Raw genomic sequence first — 21949 nt, 5'->3', positions numbered from 1 at the left:
CTTTTAAAATCATCATGTGTGCAGCGGGCGTGTCACTCACCACTCATCAGTAACACCAGGAAGGTTGCGGTGGTAACCAAGAGATAAAAATCAAACTACAAATGAATTGAAGTCATTTGTTCTTTTAAAAAGGAGCATCGGAGGTGGTCTTGACTGGTCTTAATCTAAAATCAGGAGTCCGCCCAGTCTGAGACAGAGACAAGACAGAGTAAAAATACTTTCAAGACGAGACCTTCAAACAGTGGTCTTGAGACCGGTCTTGATTTCGATTACTACAACACTAGTGTGTACATTTGAAAAAAAGAAAGAAAAATATCCTAAAATAACCAGTAAATACTCTGTTCATTGCATTGGAAAAGAAACTTAATTTTGAAGTAAGCATATTAAATTAAGGATTAACAATTGTACTGGAGGTTAAAATATGAATGTTGGTATCATAGAGGCTGATAAAAGCTATGTATTCCTTCCTTTGGTTGAATTATAAGTCCACCGAAGAATATCCTACAATTTGGCCCTCTGACAGTGAGAATTAAATATATGTGGCCCTTGCTGTGACCAAAGTTGCCCTTTCCTGGTCTAGATCAACACCAATGGGTTACACCATCCAATCTGCATCCTGATATCTGACTTCTTTGCCACACCTGTTTAAGCCACAACCACAACTTTATAAAAGCCTGCGCTCAGGTCTGTTACTTCATCTTCCATCCAAACCAAGCCTGACCTGCTAAAGAGAACAACAAAAACCTCCATGTGAGTGTAAAATGGATCTTTCACCTTACTTCATTCTTATTTTGTTGATATATTATGAATTATTTCCAATACAACACATGTATTAATGGTAGTTTTAAAAACAAAAATTAGGAACTTACTTGAAATTATTCTGATTGGTTTGACATTATTTATCAAGATCTGTAATATTCCTATTTGGCATCAGCTAAAATCATTCACAACATCTACAAAGAGGATCAACTTTTGAAACAGCATCAGATCCTGTGTACAAACATGTGAACTCAGAGTTTGCGTTCCTTTGTCCTTACGTTATGTTCATTTGCTTTATGTTGATTTGTGGTTTTGTACTGATTTGTGAATTTGTGAATATGGCAAAATCAGTAGCCTAAAAAAGTACCAGATATTACAGTTTTAGTACATCATTGACTTTAAAAAAAGTCAATAGTTATACAAACATGAGATTACAATTTGTCATTTAAGTTTGATCTGTGTTGCTGCACGGAGAATCAGTTTGACATCCTTCTTTCAGTTTAAAAGAAAACTTAAACCTCGGCAGAAATTAGATGATAAAAATTGATATTTATAAACCCTATAAAGATACCTGACCTGGGAATAAAGTCATATCATCCTGAACAACTTTCTATGTCTGCAATCAGAAGTAATCTCACAAGAAAAAGTAGATTAAGATTAACTTTATTGATCCCTGCAAGGGGAAATTTCCGTTTTTACACTCTGTTAACCATGCAACACACACATGCACAAACAGGATCCTACGGACAAGCACTAATGGAGAGATGTCAGAGTGACGGAGCTGCCCACAGCGGGCACTCCTGAGCTGATGGTGGGGAGAGGGTTTGGTGCCTTGCTCAAGGGCACCTTGGCAGTGCTTAGGAGGTGATCTGGCACCTCTCCAGCTACCAGACCAACTTCCATATTTGGTCCACACTGGGACTTGAACTGGCAACCCTCTGGTTCCCAACCCAAGCCCCTACAGACTGAGCTACTGGCACTAATAGACACACATCTGCAATGTGCTCATTTCTGGATGTTACTGGAGGTCAATATATACATATTATAGTCTCATCTTTTATTTTTGGATAGAATGATGACAGACAGATGTTCACCTCCTTTACATGCTTCTGGATACATCATGAGGCTGAACATTTTTGTCATCATAGAATGAGAAAATCTTTTACAGTCTGAGGGTTTCTTGTGTTTCCTTTCTGAAAGTTATGACAAAAGCAACACAAAAAAGATCAGTACCTGTTAAAACTTTCTCCAGCAGAGCATTTATTTCATCAAATGGTCAGGGCACACTTTACCATAGAGAGTTGAGTAACATTGCCATCTTGTGGCCATTTGATATATTTGCAGTCCTCAAATGGAGTACACTATAAATCTCAGGTTTTAAAGTTAGTTTAAAGAGCAGGTTAAACATGCAACATTCACGCTACCTCTGAATTTTTCTTCAGAAGTAACTTCTAATACTGATTTATTTCTAACATCCTGTCATTTCTTCACTTCTTTATATGTTTAGATTTGTTAATTTGACTTAAGAAATTCTGATGCATTTTCAGTTTTGTTTTCTGAAATGTTTGGTATATCAATAAAAGAAGAGGATCATGAGGGTGAAGACCAATAACATGGGTGTGGTGGAGATATAAATGTCAGATGTTTTAAAACCCTGAGCGTCATAAAAAAAAGCCTTTAAATTTAAATGACATTTACCACTTGTCAGATCAGCATCAGAAACATTAACTTGATGTAAATGCAACATCTTACAGCTTCAAAATATTAAAAACTATATAGATAGATTTTTCAAAGTTACAGGGAGCTGAGGAAACAAGTTGGTACAAAAAGAAGGACTTGGACAATTGGAGGAAAATTTGGAGGTTGGTTTTTTAGTTATAGTCGATTAAATTCATGGTTGGCTTTTGGTAAGTTGTATCGTTATTTTAAACTGATGGTTTAATTTATCAATTTTGCCTTTTAGCTTGTGTAAAACTGAGGTTAGACTACTTAATAAATGACTGACTTCTTTCTCTTTTATCTAGTCGGAGCAAAATGGCAAAACAGTGAGTACCTCTGTCTTTGTTAAACCAGTTTACAATATCCCAACTTTATAAAGAAATCATTTTAAGTTGGAAGTTTCAGCACTTCTTCATACTGTTAATGCTTTTTTTTTTATTCTACAGACCGATCATCACCAAGGTAAAATACTTCACGTCTTACCACACATCACACCACATTTTTGCGGCTGGAGAGATAAGAGAGAATAAACAGAACAAACAATGACGACTTGTTGAATAAACCGCACACAAACACACCTCCACAAAGTTAAACCTGTGTCCATGTATTATCCATTATCAGTCTAAATTAAAAATCTAATTAACTGGGAGGGCTTTGTTCTCTAGATGCTTATTATCCCCACCAGTGGTGAGGACAGCTAGCTTTGTGCACCTTTACTAACCAAACCAACCCTCTTTGTTCTCCTTTCCTTTAATCCTAAAAAAAAAAGGAATAGGAAGACACGCTTTGTATTGAAAGGACATTTTCAGTGTCCAATGTTTTGTTCTCTTTGTTCTACTAGATGTTTAATATCCCAACCAGTGGTAAAGTCAAAAAAACGTTCTTTGTAACATCAGCTTTATTCTTGGGCTCATTTCATGCTTATGCAATACTTCCCAGAGCCCTCAGACAAACTTGAGCTGGTCTCCATGGTGTATTGTTTTATGCATTTCATTGTTCTTAGCTTTTGTTTGTTTGTTTTCTGCCAGGTGTTTAATGATCCCATCCATGGTAGCATAGAGTTACACCCACTCCTCATCAAAATCATTGACACACCTCAGTTCCAGAGACTTCGATTCATAAAGCAGCTTGGAGGTGTCTACTTTGTTTACCCTGGAGCGTCTCACAACCGCTTTGAACACTCGATCGGGTAAGTCAGCAAGTTTTCAGATTTCAGGTGACCTCAGTCCAAATAAGGAGAAGACTCATGGTGGTTTTCACATAAACACCTTGTAAAACCAATAAAGGCAGAAAACAGTGCCTGTCTTAGTATGGATCTAATAAAAAATATGAATAAAAATATATATAATAAATTGTGATAACTGCGTTATAATTTTAAAAAATGTTTTCTGTGGTCTAAAAAGGGTGGGATACTTAGCAGGAAAACTTGCTGAGGCTCTCAGGTCAAGGCAGCCGGAACTCAAAATCGATGACAGAGACGTCCTTTGTGTTCAGATTGCTGGCCTCTGTCATGACCTGGGTGAGTAATGCATCCCTTTTCAATATTACATGACTGGTTTATTAATTGTAATTATTTGGAATGTTAAGAGTAAAATGAAAGTGAAATGATCCAGAAATTAGCCTTCCATCTTACAAAAAAGCAAGGGCTTCTGCATTAATAAATAAAAAATACGAGGGTGGGGTGAGGTAGTGGTGGTAGCTCAGTCTGTAGGGACTCTGATAAGAACTGGAGGGTCTGAATCTTTAAAAATACTTACACATAACAACCTTTTCTTGTAAGCAATATTCTCAAGTTTAGATTCAGGAGTAATCCGTTCAAACTCAACAAGACATACTGACTGTATAATCTGTACACTATCAGTGGATTACGCCTGTCTTTATCTATCCATTTCAAGGTCATGGACCCTTTTCCCATCTGTATGATGGACTGTTCCTCCCCAAAGCACTGGAAAAAAAGAAAGAAGAAATGAGAAAAAATGGGAAATTCAGAGAAATGGAGAAATTGGAGAAATTGGAGAAATGGAAGATCAGAAGTTAATATTTTTGTTGTAATGTGAAAAATTAAATACAGAGCAACTGCAAAACTGAAGCACATATACAATTTTACTGGCTTAGTTCTTTTTTTTTTTTTTTTTAAGGTTTATTTTTGGGCTTTTGATTGAGAGATGGGATAGTGGACAGAGTTGGAATTCAGGGATAGAGAGTGGGGAATGACATGTGGGAAAGGAGCCACAGGTGGGATTCAATCCTGGACCACCCGCTTGGAGGACAACAACCTCCATACATGGAGCACGCACACTAACCATTGCGCCACCAGCGCCCCTGGCTTTGTTCTTTTGAAACAAAATCCAGGATGTTCTTTTTTGTTTGCTTTCTCAGGTGTAATGGGATTATGCACATTTCCAAGAATGTTTAACTATTTCTGCAATAACAATGAACTTTGTAGCTTGTGTTGCTAAATGACCCATACCCTGTTCTCTTTGGTAATAATATGTCAACTTTTCATCCGACATGTTGCCGCTTTTCAGAAGCTTTATGAGATTTGATTTCATGTTTTTTTTATGAACATTAATCCTGGTGATTCAGAGATTTAGATACACCAAACAAAAATCCTAATTGAATTCATGGTTAATGAGAGGTAATTCTTTACGGAAGGGACCTCTTTTAAAAGCAGAAGGGATTTCTAGATCTGTTTATGTCTCTTTGTCACTCAATATCCCAAAAAATGTTAATCAGAAGTCAGATAAGATACTGTATGAATATAAGATAAGAGAAGATAACCTTTATTCATCCCACAATAAGCAGCAAAGAGCAAGAATAGCCAAAAAAGAGCACACAGTGCACCATTCAATAATCAAAAGAGTGCGATTGCTGTGTTCACATCCAAACAAACCGGGCTAAAGGGAAAACGCCCCTTTGTTTCAGAACAACTTTTCCAAACAATCCAGGTGTGAAAAAACCCTTATATTATATATATATATAAATTCCTTACCAAGAAATGTATTAACAAATGTGTTCATAAAGGTGTCTTATAACACATATAAAAATATTTAAATCCAACTCCAGTAGGAAAATCCTTGAGAGCTACTCAAAGTTGGGGTACATGTACCTGGAACCTTATTGGTTAAAATTTGAAAATTTGGATATACAACATTAAATAAACAGACGCTCAGGTGAAGTATGTGTGTATTTTCATTCGTAGGGAGCAGCAGACACCTGCATTGTTTCACTTGTGTGAAAACTTACATTTAAAGAGTTTTTAACCATCTCTTTCATTTCAGCAAAAATCTTACTTTGCCACTATAATTGCTTTTAAAATTCAAATACATTTGTATGTTTTTTTCACAATAATGGGTAAAATATGCAATTTTATATCGTTCAACTTTTTTATTTGGTAATGGAAGGCATCTTGCAAACCACCTCTTAGTGTCTCATGAGCCCCCAGGGGTCCCAATCACTACTTTAAGAACAGTATAGAGTCTGGAGAAGACTTCGACCTGGACCCCTCAGACATTTGAAAATGTGGTGCAGTATTTTTTTAAACTAGTATTCGAGATATTGAAATCTACGGAAGAGGATTAGGGCCACTGAAAAAAAGAATGTTGGTTCTGGTTTTTTTTGGGGAATTCTGACCTTTTTCTCAGAATTCTGAGTTTAAAGTCAGAATTAAAAAAAAAAAAAATCAGAACCAATTTTATTTTTTCAGTGGCGCTAATCTTCTTCCGTAGAGATCAACATATTTAGCTACTTTAAATGTACAATAAAAGTGGGTGTGGCCATGTTTCCACCAAGGATATGTTATAAGACACCTTTATGAACACACTTGTGAAGAAATTTCTTGGTGAGGAATTTATTCCCATGTTTTTGCAATATTCCCTTACTATTAGAGAGAAAACTGAGCTGCAGTATCACCTTCTCAGGCAAAAACTTTTGTGCTTAACAGTTTGACTCTGGGTTGGGTTCAGCTAGCAAAATAACCCAGATAAAGACTGTTAGGATGTTGTATACAGTATATGTCCACAGAAAATTGGCTGACATTAAGTGGCTCGTCAAATTCTGAGGAACTTTAGGAACTCTGACATTTAACTTTTTTTTTTAATATACACAAGTTTTGAAATATACTCTTCAAATGTGGGGGAAATTAAAGTATGTGGGATTATTATATTTATGTTTTAAATCTTGTGTTGACACATTTATGAGTCTGTGTGTCTTGCAGCATGAAAAGGGCTCTTGTGACATGCTAGACCACATGCTGAAACAGAAGTATCTTAAACCAGCGATCCCTGAAGAAGACATGGAAGTAGACAGAAGACTACAGGAATCTAAAGAGCAGAAGGCAAGTTCACCTCATTATGTTTTCCAGAAGTCGGATAAGATACTGTATGAATATAAGATAAGAGAAGATAATGCATCTAATGTTTAGTATTATATCTGGGTTGAGTTCAGCTAGCTAAATAACCCTGATAAAGCCTGTTAGGATGTTGTATACAGTATATGTCAACAGAAAATTGGCTGAAATTAAGTCACTCGCCAAATTCTGAGGAACTTTAGGAACTCTGACATTTAAAGTGTTTCTTACATACACATGTTTTGAGATCTACTCTGCAAATGTTGGTTGTGCTATTTGTGTAGTTCCCTGTCTTCTTGCAATATTTACACACATTTTTTGTCTCGTCTGTTATCTTCTCACATCTTTTATCTTCTCACAAATTAAAGTATGTGGGATGATTATATTTATGTTTTAAATCTTGTGTTGATACATTTATGACTGTGTGTATTGCAACATGAAAAGGGCTCTTGTGACGGTCTTAACCACCAGCTGAAACCGATTGATCTTGAACAAATGATGAAGGAGAAGTATGGACTTGAACCTGAAGATGTGAAAAACATTAAGGTGATGATTGCTGAACAGGAATCTAAAGATCAGAAGGCAAGTTCACCTCATTATGTTTTTCAGAAGTCGGATAAGATACTGTATGAATATAAGATAAGAGAAGATAATGCATCTCATGCTTAGTATTATATCTGGGTTAAGTTCAGCTAGTTTAATAACCCTGATAAAGCCTGTTAGGATGTTGTATACAGTATATGTCCACAGAAAATTGGCTGACTTTAAGTCACTCGTCAAATTCTGAGGAACTTTAGGAACTCTGACTTTTAAAGTGTTTCTTACATACACACGTTTTGAGATCTACTCTGCAAATGTTGGTTGTGCTATTTGTGTAGTTCCCTGTCTTCTTGCAATATTTACACACAGTTTTTGTCTCGTCTGTTATCTTCTCACATCTTTAATTTTCTGTCTTGGGGAAGCTAAAATGCTTCCACACCTCTGATTTAAAAGAGGGTGGTGCGTCCTCAATTTCAAAATCTTGCTCTACAGCTGCTGACGCTCACGATATTATTGCGATTCATTTTTCAGAGTACCGATGTGAATCTTGACACCTTTGAATCAATTTATCACGATTTTACAATTAATCTTTACATCCCTAACTGTAAATATTACAGGAACAGAGTAAGCTTGAACAAGTGATGATGAAGAAACACAACCTGAACTCTGTAGGTGTGAAAAACATTCAGGAGATCATTGCTGAAGGCAAGAAGGCAAGTTCACCTCATTATATTTTTCAGAAGTCGGATAAGATACTGTATGAATATAAGATAAGAGAAGATAAAACTTTATTCATCCCACAACAGGCAGCAAAGAGCAAGGATAGCCAAAAAAAAGCACACAGTGCACAATTCAATAAAAAATAGATCAAAAAAGTTGCGGAGCCAAAGGAGTGTGAATGCTGTCTTCACATGTCTGACATTAAGTCGCTCATCAAATTTTAAGGAACTTTAGGAACTCTGACATTTTTTTTTTTTTTTTACATACAGAAGTTTTGAGATATAATCTTCAAATGTGGGGGAAATTAAAGTATGTGGGATTATTGTATTTATGTTTTAAATCTTGTGTTGACACATTGTTAGGTTGACGTCCCTGTTAGTTGACGCCACTGTTAGGTGGGGGTTGTTTCTATAGTAGATGAACAATGATGAAATCATGAAACAGATTGTGGATCATCTTAGATTTATTCAGCCATGGTCAGACAACATAGAAACACAACACACATGGCTGACAAAGTGCGGACCATCGCTGACCCATGCTGACCAAGATCTCACAATCATTGGCAATCATTGACAAACATTGGCCATCATGGGCAAAGTGGCAAAGTCTTCATCTTCACAGTGTTGCTTATATTCTGCTAGAAGGTACATCCTACAAATTCCTGGCCGCTTCGTTACATCTCTAAAAGGCTAGAAAGAAGACATCACCTTGACTCTTAAATATCAGACATATACATTTCTTCAGTCTCAGAGTCACACTTCCTTTTCAGCTCACAACGGACACTTGGCTCCAATCCAAATATAACTCTGCTACTATGAGGTCTCTTACACATGTATTTCAGCTTCACAAACCTAAAAGAAGAATTACTCTGATATGGTTGACACAATTTAAAGATATATCCACAAAATGATCAAGATGAATGAATTCATGAAAATACGTACTAACACACATTTATGAGTCTGTGTGTCTTGCAGTATGAGACTCTCAAAGACTTGATGAGGCAGTATGGACTGACCCCTGAAGAAGACATAACATTCATTAAGGAGATGATTGCTGGACCTCTACAGGAATCTGAAGGCAAGAAGGCAAATTCACCTCATTATATTTTTCAGAAGTCGGAAAAGATACTGTATGAATATAAGATAAGAGAAGATAAAACTTTATTCATCCCACAAGGGGCAGCAAAGAGCAAGGATAGCCAAAAAAGAGCACACAGTGCACAATTCAATAAAAAATTCAAAATAGATTTAAAAAGTTGAGCTAAAATAGTGTGATTGCTGTGTTCACAAATGTATGAACAAACCGGGCTATGGTTTCAGAACAACTTTTCCAAACTACCCAGGTGTGAAAAAACCCTTAGAGAGAAAACGGAGTTGCAGTATCACCTTCCAAAAAACTCTTGTGCTTAGTATTATATCTGGGTTAAGTTCAGCTAGTTTAATAACCCTGATAAAGCCTGTTAGGATGTTGTATACAGTATATGTCCACAGAAAATTGGCTGACTTTAAGTCACTCGTCAAATTCTGAGGAACTTTAGGAACTCTGACTTTTAAAGTGTTTCTTACATACACACGTTTTGAGATCTACTCTGCAAATGTTGGTTGTGCTATTTGTGTAGTTCCCTGTCTTCTTGCAATATTTACACACAGTTTTTGTCTCGTCTGTTATCTTCTCACATCTTTAATTTTCTGTCTTGGGGAAGCTAAAATGCCTTCACACCTCTGATTTAAAAGAGGGTGGTGCGTCCTCAATTTCAAAATCTTGCTCTACAGCTGCTGACGCTCACGATATTATTGCGATTCATTTTTCAGAGTACCGATGTGAATCTTGACACCTTTGAATCGATTTATCACGATTTCACAATTAATCTCTCTATCCCTAACTGTAAATATTACAGGAACAGAGGACGCTTGAAAAAGAGATGAAGAAGAAATACAAACTGAACCCTGAAGATGTGAAAAACATTCTCTGTACGGACATTACTAAATGGAAATGTTGTTAATATGTAAAAGCAATAAAGAAAGTTAAAAAAAGAAAGAAAAGGCAAGTTCACACCATCTGTGCATAAATAGGTCTGTGTCCTCAACAGCAATGTCACTAATGTCACTATTTTGTAACATCTCCTCAGTATAAAGGCGGACAAGAAGAGTCCTTTTTTTTTAATCGTTAAAAAAAAAGTTTTTCATCTGCCTAGAACTCCATTTGAAATTGAACCTGCTGTTTATTTTGTCATGCTTTTGCTTGTACACAGTTTATTGTGTTCATATTTTAGCTTTATCTCTGTTTTGTGGAATGGTCCTACATATTTTTTCTATGCAGTGTAAATTCATTGACAACAACATACGTGTCAATAAAACTGGTCCTGATTCGCTTTGTGTCGTCATCCCTGCAGTGGCCGTACAAAAGGCGCCCAAAAGAAAATTCCTTCCTCTATGAAATTGTGTCCAACAAAAAAAACGGCGTTGATGTGGACAAGTTTGACTACTTGGCCAGGTCAGGTTCAAGTGCTGTAGAGCAATTCATTTTGTGATGAAGACCACTACAGCACTTCTTTTTTTTTTACCTTGAACAATGCATTATTCTCCTGATTATTTTAAATTATAGGCTACAAAACTCTCCAGTAAATTCAGTTTCACTTTATACACCTATTTTCTTCACCTTGCCTCAATCTGCCTCTACTCAGGGACTCTTCCTACCTGGGGATCAAGAACAACTTTGACTTTCATCGCTTCCTGCAGTTTGCCAGAGTGTGTGAGGTTGATGGCAGGAAAACTATCTGCACCAGAGACAAGGTGCTGACACACTTGAGCTTGTAAACAGATAATTGAAAGCAAACTGATAATGTTGTTATTTATGACTAAACTGCAGTCCTAACCTCAACAGGAGGAAGACCATATGTACGACTTGTTCTATACAAGACACCGTCTCCACAAAAGAGCCTGTCAGCACAGAGTAAGCCAAATCATACAAGAAATGTAAGTGTCTACCTTCAGAAGTTATTACTCCAAATATAAGATTGGTCTCCTTCTGATTTCCATTATTCAATCTGCATCATGATTCACTATCTCATTAGTAATAATATGTTTGACATGAACATACAGGATTGCAGAGGCTTTTTTGAAAGCAGACGGTCACATTCAGATTGAAGGATCAGGAGGGAGGATGTTCACTCTCTCTACAGCCAATGAGGACATGGAGGCCTACACAAAGCTCACAGGTGTGTAGATTTAAATGTGTGCTGTTAGCTCATGTTTAACATTGAAGCCAATTCAGACTACAGGAGTATCAAGACATGGCTCTGTTGCTAGGTCATTTACAGTTATGCTACTTTATCCATTTTTTTTATCGTACATTTGTTAAAGATAAATAAACCACATCCTGTTAATTTAGTTGTGATGACTTATAAATTAACATGCCATGTCTTACAATTTATTGAGTGTGTTTAAATTAAATTCACTAATTTTTGTGTGTGTTATTATCATTCGTTTGCTTGTTACTCTGTTACTCTTTTAGACAACGTGTTTGAGGAAATACTGAAGTCTTCCTGCTCAGAGCTAGAAAAGGCAAGAGAGATTCTGCAAAACATCGTCTCTCGAAAGAGCTACAAGTTTGTTGGTGAGACAAAGCCAAAGGACCCCATCCAGGATTGGGAAGTAAGTCTGTGTGTTCTTGTGTTTCATTACATTTATAACACATGATCTAATGCACTGTTATCACAAAGCTGGATAATGTGCTCATTTTCAGTTAATAGAATAAGTACACATCACATTATTTACTGTCTCCAGCATTTTATCTTGCCCGTGTTGTTATTACATTTAACATGAACAGCAACACTATTGAACAGTTCTCTTTTTGAAATGCAATGTGAATTGGATAGCAGCTTGAAATGTCTTACAATACAATACTCTGTCAACTAATGCTGCATGATATTGGGGAAACTGCGATAACCTTTGAGGTTCATACAATTACAATTTGTATTATCATTTGGGCCTTCAATTCTATTTTCTTTTTCAAATAAAAACCCCTTATATGTTCAAAGTGACTTTTAATTTGCATCAAGAGCCCTGTGACAGTAAAGAACAGTTCATCGTCACACACTGCATGTGATCCCTTCAACTCTACATCTTATGTGCACATAGACTCTGCCTGCACAGAAGTCACTTCTCTTTGTGATCAGGAAGAGGATCAGACAGACTGATATTGTAGATCAGTCATGGAAAGAGAGAAACTGAAGGCTTTTTGTTTTTTCAAAAGCAGAAACAACAAAAAATGGCATGAAATGATACATTTCAGGACATATGATTGATATTATATATTCTGTAATGTTATCATAGCACTTGTACACATAGCAAAAATGATGCTTAAATCATACCATGCAGCCCTACAGTCAAAAATATCTACACTAAGTCGGTGCAGTTTTTTGAGTGAATGTGAATTGAATTCCAAGTTTCTTACATTGTCAACTTTAAATGCAAAAAAACTTGAATCTATATCTTTTTCCACTGTTGTAATTTTTTTCTGATTCCTTGTCAAGAGCTGGATTACTGGCTGGAAAAAATTATTGGCTCAACCCCTCCCTGACGAGGAAGAAAACAACCTGAAACCAGAGGACTTTGAAATCCTGGTCAGTTTTTTGACTTTCTTTCATTTCACCTTTTTGTAAATTCTTCAGTTTTGCGGATTTTTTGATTTGTAAGATGTTGCAAAATCTGTTATTACACACATACTTTTACTCTCAACCTTCATTTTAGGTCATTGAAATGGACTATGGCATGGACGATAAAGACCCTATCAAACATGTTCATTTCTACAGCAAATCTGAGCTTGACGTGGCAAAGCCAATGCCCGAAGAAAAGGTAAGAACTAAATATTGATTAAAACATTTTTTTATCGCAATATTTCTTCTGTTTATTGGGTTAAATTATTTGTAAGGCAGCTTATGTCACCAAAACTCTCAAAGTAAAGCTGCTGTCCTTCTTTACAGGGATCCAGGATTCGCACAACGTGCTTTTCTGAGCAGCTGATCAGGGTCTTCTGTAACAAGATTGATGACAAGAGTGTGGAGGCTGCCAAAAAGCACTTTAAACAGTGGTACTATGATTTTCTAATCCTTTGATAATAGTTGAATCTTAAGATGTTAAAGGATACAATACATATCGACTAATTTGCTGTTGATTGAACATAAAACATCAAATATAAATTCAGACCAGTTGACTTGGCTAAAGTAAATAGAAAACAGTCAACAGTTGTTTTGGATTTTGAAAATTTCAAAAAAATCAGAGAATCGAAAAAAAGACCAAGTACTTTGAGTTTTCTGTTGTGTCACTACACTGATTTACACAAGTCTTATCCCCAGTACAGTTTATTTAACATGGTTGAACATGTGATCTACAGTCTCAAACAGACTTTTTTTGAATGGGTGTGTATGTGGCTTCCAGTGTTTCTCCAGCCAGCTTCAGGTGGGGTCTCCCCAAGAAAATGTTAAGCACCAAACATTTCTTTTCCTGCATTCTCATCCTGATTTTGTCTCGTTTAAAGAAATGGAATAAAAATGTGCGCACGAGCGAGAGAGAGAGAGTAAAAGCAGATATGCCTTGCTGATGGAAATGATTGATGGACCTCAGCCCCTTGTTTTGTCTCGCAGAATTTATGAAACCTTGCCAACAGTTTGCTAGTCCGTAGCCACGCTTTACAAGTCCATTGTACTGATTAGCAGACAGCATTTTTTTTTTTTTTAACTGAGCCTTCATGGGCTCTGTGCAACACAACAAAACTCCCTCTTTAAAAAGTTGATCTAGCATCTCAGTTATTACAACAGGTGAGCATGATGTGAAGGCCTGTTATCAAGATTCAGCAAAACCAAGAGAGAGCATCATCACATCGGCAGCAAGCAGCTTCACAAACATAATAAAACTAAGTCATGAGAAGCTTCTGTTTTGACATGTCAGGAGGGCTGGACCTCAGGTGCATTAACAGGAGGGAGGAACAAACAGCAGCCCTCTTTTTGTCTCTCTCTCTCATGCGGACTGCAATTTTATGAATAATTAAAACATATAGTTTTAAAATATAGGCTACTTGGGCAGCTATACATGTACCTGGGCAGCCCGAGTATTGTCTGTGTGGGAAATACTGACGCGAGTGCAGCATAAGTGCAGTTTGTGAAGGAAAAAGGAGCAAGAGAATCGGCATCACGCAGACATGACATCGCAACTATGTGAGAATCGAGACTGGGATTCTTTCTGACCTGAGCTTTTTGTTTTGTTGTGCTTCAGTTTGCACATGTCTTGGCTCCAAAAGAAGTCACCAGCACAAAATGTTGGTCGGTATTTTGTCTTTGCTCTTTATACAACAGACCAAAACTCATTGTCCATATTAATATATGCAGTTTGTGGTTTTATGACATTGAAAGGCTGTTTTAATATATGAGCATTAGAATGGAGCAATGAGCAGGGAGGGAATGATTGCATTGAACTTCAGGACACTGTTGCCTTTTCTTTGCTTTTATATGATTTTGATCCCTTTTTTGATGCCAAATTAATGTTGGAGTCTTCAAACTTTTGTATTTTAGTACCAAAAGACAAAAACTTTGAAAATATTTTTTTTTTACTTAAGATTTAAAAAAACTGAAAGTTCTCACCAGTGAGATGATGGATCTGCATGATGAGTGCATTGTTTTGCTTTAAAATAACTTGAATGAGAGATCGTTTGTTAAATAGAATCATTTCTGCCTCAATTTATCTCTCACTAGGTTTACTCTGCACTGCTTTCTTTAAAACAGATGTACTTGTGTGTCCTTATTAACATGCAGGCTGGAGAAGAATCCATATCTGGATGGATCTGAGGGTAATTAGAGCGATCTTCCTGCAGTTGACACCAAGGAAAGTACCAAACAACATGAATAACACTGAATTATTATTGTTTATCGTTTGCTTGTCACTCTCTTACTCTTAGAGGCAAGAAAGATTCTGCAAAAAATTGTCTCTGGAGAGATCTACAAGTTTGTTGGTGAGAGAAAGCCAGAGGAGACCATCAAGGATTGGAAAGTAAGTCTGTGTGTTCTTGTGTTTCATTACATTTATTACACATGATCTAATGCACTGTTATCACAAAGCTGGATAATGTGCTCATTTTCAGTTAATAGAATGAGTACACATCACATTATTTACTGTCTCCAGCATTTTATCTTGCCCGTAATATTACATTTAACATGAACAGCAGCACTATTGAACAGTTCTCTTTTTGAAATGTAATGTGAATTGGATAGCAGCTTGAAATGTCTTACAATACAAAATCCCTCAGTCAACTAATGCTGCATGATATTGGGGAAACTGCATTTTCTTTTCATGTTCATACTATTACAATTTTTATTATTATCTGGGTCTTCAAGTTTATTTTCTTTTACAAATAAGAACCCCTTATACATTCAAAGCTACATTTAATTTGCATCAAGAGCCCTGTGACATTAACTTCTAAGCAAAGAACAGTTCATCTTCATACACTGCATGTGATCCCTTCTCTCTCTCTCCCTCTACACTTTATGTGCTCATAGACTAACACACGTCCTGGGATATTACCATGGCACTTGTACACATAGCAAAATGAATGCTTAGATCATACCATGCAGCCCTACAGTCAAACGCATTTACACTAAATTGGTGCAGTTTTTTGAGTGAATAAGAATTGAATTCCAAGTTTCTTACATTGTCAACTTAAAATGCAAAAAATCTTGAATCTATATCCTTTTCCACAATTTTTTTCTGATTCCTTGTCAAGAGCCAGATTTCTGGCTGGAAAGAAGGATTGGCTCAACCCCTCCCTGACGAGGAAGAAAACAACCTGAAACCAGAGGACTTTGAAATCCTGGTGAGTTTTCTTTTACTTTCTTTCATCTGACCTTTTTTTGTAAAATCTTCAGTTTTGCTGATTCTTTGATTTGTAAGATGTTGCAGAGTTTGTTATGGCACACATTTTACTCTCGACCTTCTTTTTAGGTCATTAACAAGGACTACGGCATGAAAGACGAGAACAGGAAAAATGTCAGAACTAACTATTGATTAAAACAATTTTTTTATCACAATCATTCAATAATTCTTCTGTCTGTTATTTGTAAGGAGGTTTATGTCTCCATAACTCTCAAAGTAAAGCTGCTGTCATTCTTTACAGGAATCCAGGATTCGCACATTGATCTTTTCTGAGCAGCTGATCAGGGTCTTCTGTAAGGAGATTGATGACGAGAGTGTGGAGGCTGCCAAAAAGCACTTTAAACAGTGGTACAATGATTTTCTAATCCTTTGATAATAGTTGAATCTTAAGATGTTAAAGGATACAATACATATCAACTAACTTGCTGTTGATTGAACATAAAACCAGTTGACTTGGCTAAAGTAAATAGAAAACAGTCCACATTGAGTACAGTTTATTTAATATGGTTGAACATGTGACCTACAATCTGCTGAGTGTGGAAAACATTAGCTGTGCTAGCATCCTCAGCCTTCGGTCTTCCTTTCAGGTTAACGTATGCTTACCTGTGCTGGTGAAGCTCTACTCTAATAGATTTGATACTTTAACTTAACAAAATACTGCCAAGCTGGGCAACACTCCAACATGTTATTGGTCCTTTGTCCTGGTTTGCATCCAGGTTAGACAGCAAGTCTGGACAGTCAGTCAGATTTCTGTAGTGAAACAATTTTACTGACCTGTATTGGAACCGTGCAGGACTCTGGTTTGGGGCCCTCAGGTTAAGAGAGGTAAGCAACAGCAGCATGGGAGTGAAACCAAAAGATTAACCAACCCTCTGGTTTCTTCAAACTTTCACTCAGGAGCAAAAATCAGCTTTTAAATTTGAAAATTTGAAAGTAATAGTGATTGATAATTATTGTGATAATTATATCGACTGATATGACATTTTGATAACATTTTTAGTTTTTTTAGCCCAGGCCTATAAGCTACGGGTCTTAGTGTGAATAACGCGTATCCTTCATGAAAAGAAAAATGGACATGTTAAAAAAAAAATCCCTCTTCATACAATGTGTGCTGATTGAGACATGAGATAATCAGACCAATTTAGTTTTTTTAATCGAGCTGTAAACATGTTTATTTCTGCTGTAAAAATTGGCTTTTCTGGCTTTTCTTTTATTACATTGAAAGGCTGTTTTAATATATGAGCATTAGAATGGAACAATGAGCAGGGAGGGAATGATTGCATAGTGAAACAAAACTTCAGGATTCTTCTTTTGCATTTATATGATTTTGATCCTTTTTTGATGCCAAATTAGCATCGGTGTCTTCAAACTTTTGTATTTTCCTACCAACGGACAAAAACTTTGAAATAATGTATTTTATTACTTGAGATTTAAAAAAACTGAAAGTTCTCAGCAGTGAGATGATGGATCTGCATGATGAGTGCATTGTTTTGCTTTAAAATAAGTTGAATGAGAGATCGTTTGTCAAATAGAATCATTTCTGCCTCAGTTTATCTCTCACTAGGTTTACTCTGCACTGCTTTCTTTAAAACAGATGTACTTTTGTGTCCTTATTAACATGCAGGCTAGAGAAGAAGCCAAATCTGGTTGGACCTGAGGGTAATTAGAGCGATCCTCCTGAAGTTGACACCAAGGAACTTACCAAACAACATGAATAACACTGAATAATATTCACATTCAGACCTAGCACTTGTGTTTTTTCTCGCTTTTATCATATACATGCTGTATCATTCTTTTAAATTGATTGTTTAAAAATCAGTTCCAACAACACACAACATGTTTTTATTCTGAGGACAAAGATAAATCATAATATATGATACCACTCTGTACAATTACGGGGCCTGCAGTCAATATGAAACAGTATCATTGGCCCATTTAATTCACTGTGTTACGCTTCTATCGACTCACACAGAAAACCCATTCAAAATTTGATACAGAAAAAATTGGATACTTTTTTTTAACATTAAGGAAAATATATATCAGTTATAAAGCCATATCTCAAAGATCACTGGATCTGGATCGCTTCTGGATTTGAATTTCTGATCTCTAAACTGATACATAGACACACATGACACTGGATACTTACACAGCTAGCAGCTGTATGGCTGTTGAATACCATTTAGGTAAAGAAAGCCATTATTGAAATCCAACAATCATTGTCTCAAACTGAATATATAAACTGCATGTTTCTGAATTGATTCAGCTTTTGGTCACATTTATGCTTCTTTGTAGGTTGTGAATTCTTTTTGGTCGGGGAAAGATGTAAAGCACTCCCAACATGTGTAATGGAGTGAATATTTCACTTGTGGTTTTATTTAGGGATTTAGAATACTCAGTGGTGTTTTAGTTTTGATGTTAATCGTTTGAAGATTGAGGACATGAGATTAGATTATTTGTCTTTGAGTGGTGTTTAATGAGAGATGATCATGAGTGATGTTTTGGTTACTGGTATTATCTTATATTATATTACTTTGTATCTGCAGCATTCATTATCACAATACAATTTTAATCTGTTTTAAAATGAGTCTTATTTTGGGCATGTTTTATAATGTGCTCTTCTTTTGAGTTTATGATTCTTACTTTAAAAACTGGAACTTGTGAAAACCTTTATTTGCATCTAAAAACTTGAAATTCGAATTAAACAATACATTTTTAAACGTATCCATCAACTACCTTTCTTGGATGGATGATGAATGTGTTTAAATGTATGACAGACTTTAAGTGAAGCTATAATTGTTTGACGATTGGTTCTTACATAATGCATCTATGAGAACCTTTCAAGTGTATTCCTGTTGTGATGGGTTCATATCTGATAAAATCTGCATGTATTCAAAATAAACATCAGAGAAAATCCTGAGTTCAACATTGTGTAATCTATCAAACCATATGCATCTATATATATATATATGTATATATATACACTGTATATATCACCTGTGGTACAAATCTAATTGCAGTTCAAAGTCCTTTACAAAGGAGCGGAAAAATGACTGACAAAAGGTAGTTTGTAAAATATAACAGCAATAAGAAATGAAATCAGCACAATGATTGATAAATATAAATACTAAAAACCTAAAATCAAACACTAAAATGTAAATTTAAAAGTAGAGATGAATAATATTGATTAAAATATAGTAAATTAAAAGCCTTAAAATGATTAAGTCATATAGAAAAGCCAGACTGAATAAATGAGTTTTTTAAATTGTTTTTAAAAATCTCAATATTCTCTGATCCTCTGAAGTCTGTTCCAAAGTCTCAGAGCAGCTAAACGCAGAATCACAAAAGGTTTTTGTTCTGCTCTGTGGAACAACTAAAAGAAGAACCAGAGAAGAACAAGAAGACCTGAGGGGTCGTCCTGGTTCATAAACTAAAATCAACTCTGAAAAGTTAATCTGGTGGGAGGCCAAGTGCTTTAGACAATAATAAAATCAATATGAAGACAAAGAGGCAGCCAGTGTCAAGACTTTCAAAGATAGTGTAAGATGGAGATGAGATTTATTTTTGTGAAGTATTATTTTATAGATCTTTATTTTGCTTAGGTTGAGATAATATACATTATTTGATTTAATGCTAATTTCATTTATATTTACACTTTGTACTGTACAAGAGTATCTGTTTGATATGATGCACTATGCCTTTAAGGTTACCCATGGTTACGGTTTGAGGAGTGATATTGCTTTAGGACAAGTAAGGTGTCACTGTTGTTGTTGTTCAGTCTGGATATGTCATGCTCTGTTACGGACGGACATTAAACGTATGAGACGCACAGCAGAAGTTGTTCCCGTGCTTTTACTTACCCACACCCGAATATACAGTAGAAATATATATATAAAAATATATTGTCTTGCAGCCTTTTCTTCTTCATGAGTGGAGAATTAAAACAAAGTGTTAATAGTAATTTGCCTATGTGCCTATGTTTGATTAAAGAGTGGAAGGTACCGCACATCAATTTGCAATTTGGGACCTTCTCTATTTTGAAGATCATTTTTGATGAGCTTAACTTTCGCCCTATTTTATAAGCTCTCCATAAACATTTAGAAGCTGTTTTTAACTTTCTAAAATAAAGTGCCAAGACGTTATTAAGATTTCAGTGTATTAGTATTAGTCAACAAATATAAATTCTTCTGTAAAGATGTTAACACTCATTCATTACTTCATCATAACTGCCAACTACTTGATATTGTTTTTATTCTGTCCTTTAGAAGTTTTTTGACTGCCCTCACATGCTTCACAGGTTGAGTTAATGTCGACATTGCCTATTTCATCACATCATGTTAAGTTTATTTGTAGGACACAGTAATCAACTGTACATCATTTGCAATAACAGAAACTGTGTGTGGAGTATGGATCACATGCTTGTTTATATATTATTTCACCACACATTAAGTGTTGTATGCAGAAGGTGTAATTCTAAATCCCAAATGTTCATGCTGTGAGAGACTGATAATACTGTTAATGTGTTGTTATTTTGTGTGTGGGTGTGTAGGGCGAGGTAGGTAAATAAATTATGCAAAGCTGAATACTCTGCCTGTTTTTCTTTCTGCTGGTAGAACAGGGAGCAGCAGGAGATGAGCCATAGAAAAAAATCACAGCTTTTAAAAGAGATATGTCATATGATGAAACAATGACAAATCATGATTGTTCTTATAATTTTAACACAAATGTTCACATTTATACAAGTGTTGTACAGGATGCAGGAGATATCATTCTAAATCCCTAATGTTCATATTGTGAGAAACTGATAATTGTGTGTGTGTGTGTGTGTGTGTGTGTGTGTGTGTGTGTGTGTGTGTGTGTGTGTGTGTGTGTGTGTGTGTGTGTGTGTGTGTGCGGGGTAGGTAAATAAATTATGCAAAGAGCAGAATACTTTGCATGTTTGTTCTGCCGGTACAAAAAGAAGCAGCAGGAGATGAGCGAGAAACTGTTGGAATCACTAGATTCCAATAGGAATCACATTATTATTCACATTCGCCATTTATATCAGAATCAGAAATACTTTAATAATCCTGGAGGGGGGGGGGGGGGGGGGTGAGTGATAATGTGTCATGAAACGCCTTGAGAGGTGTCTTGTTTAAAGGCACCTCGACAGTGCTCAGGAAGTGAATTGGCGCCTCTCCAGCTACCAGACCAATCTCCAGACTTGAACCGACAACCCTCCGGTTCCCAGCACAAGTCCCTGCAGACTGAGCTACTGCCACCCCATAGAGCTTTTAGTCCAAGAAATAAACAACTTAAAACACAACCTGATCCAGGTATTTATATATTTCAGAATCTTGAAAGTATACTAAGTACTGATGTTGTAGTGAGGACCACACTAACCGAGACCAAGACATATGTGAGACCAGAGTGATATGAGACTGAGACAAGACCGAGACATTTAGGGATCGAGACCAAGTCAAGACCAAGACCATAAATATCACTTTTAAAATCATCATGTGTGCAGCGGGCGTGTCACTCACCACTCATCAGTAACACCAGGAAGGTTGCGGTGGTAACCAAGAGATAAAAATCAAACTACAAATGAATTGAAGTCATTTGTTCTTTTAGAAAGGAGCATCGGAGGTGGTCTTGACTGGTCTTAATCTAAAATCAGGAGTCCGCCCAGTCTGAGACAGAGACAAGACAGAGTAAAAATACTTTCAAGACGAGACCTTCAAACAGTGGTCTCGAGACCGGCCTTGATTTCGATTACTACAACACTAGTGTGTACATTTGAAAAAAAGAAAGAAAAATATCCTAAAATAACCAGTAAATACTCTGTTCATTGCATTGGAAAAGAAACTTAATTTTGAAGTAAGCATATTAAATTAAGGATTAACAATTGTACTGGAGGTTAAAATATGAATGTTGGTATCATAGAGGCTGATAAAAGCTATGTATT

General features: G+C 36.0%; 1 protein-coding gene across 1 annotated transcript in view; it reads left to right on the top strand.

The window, feature by feature from the left end:
* The first annotated feature begins 3223 nt into the window (after nucleotides 1–3223).
* Nucleotides 3224–21949, top strand: part of LOC114920115 (deoxynucleoside triphosphate triphosphohydrolase SAMHD1-like) — a 37404-nt gene continuing 18678 nt past the window's right edge. Inside the window, exons 1-18 of the mRNA XM_065962592.1 lie at nucleotides 3224–3667; nucleotides 3882–3997; nucleotides 4374–4511; nucleotides 6444–6469; nucleotides 6695–6814; nucleotides 7271–7408; nucleotides 7984–8079; nucleotides 9061–9171; nucleotides 10479–10579; nucleotides 10770–10878; nucleotides 10970–11061; nucleotides 11188–11303; nucleotides 11600–11739; nucleotides 12621–12710; nucleotides 12838–12942; nucleotides 13071–13177; nucleotides 14895–14929; nucleotides 15038–15129. Coding sequence (XP_065818664.1) covers nucleotides 3396–3667; nucleotides 3882–3997; nucleotides 4374–4511; nucleotides 6444–6469; nucleotides 6695–6814; nucleotides 7271–7408; nucleotides 7984–8079; nucleotides 9061–9171; nucleotides 10479–10579; nucleotides 10770–10878; nucleotides 10970–11061; nucleotides 11188–11303; nucleotides 11600–11739; nucleotides 12621–12710; nucleotides 12838–12942; nucleotides 13071–13177; nucleotides 14895–14929; nucleotides 15038–15129 — 2004 coding nt within the window. The 5' untranslated portion in view covers nucleotides 3224–3395. The remainder of the gene's footprint in view (nucleotides 3668–3881; nucleotides 3998–4373; nucleotides 4512–6443; nucleotides 6470–6694; nucleotides 6815–7270; nucleotides 7409–7983; nucleotides 8080–9060; nucleotides 9172–10478; nucleotides 10580–10769; nucleotides 10879–10969; nucleotides 11062–11187; nucleotides 11304–11599; nucleotides 11740–12620; nucleotides 12711–12837; nucleotides 12943–13070; nucleotides 13178–14894; nucleotides 14930–15037; nucleotides 15130–21949) is intronic.

This window comes from Labrus bergylta, chromosome 2 (assembly GCF_963930695.1).
Source record: "Labrus bergylta chromosome 2, fLabBer1.1, whole genome shotgun sequence".
NCBI classification, from domain to species: Eukaryota; Metazoa; Chordata; class Actinopteri; order Labriformes; family Labridae; genus Labrus; species Labrus bergylta.
The sequence above is the reverse complement of the archived record's forward strand: the minus strand, read 5'-3'. Positions and strand labels throughout refer to the sequence as shown.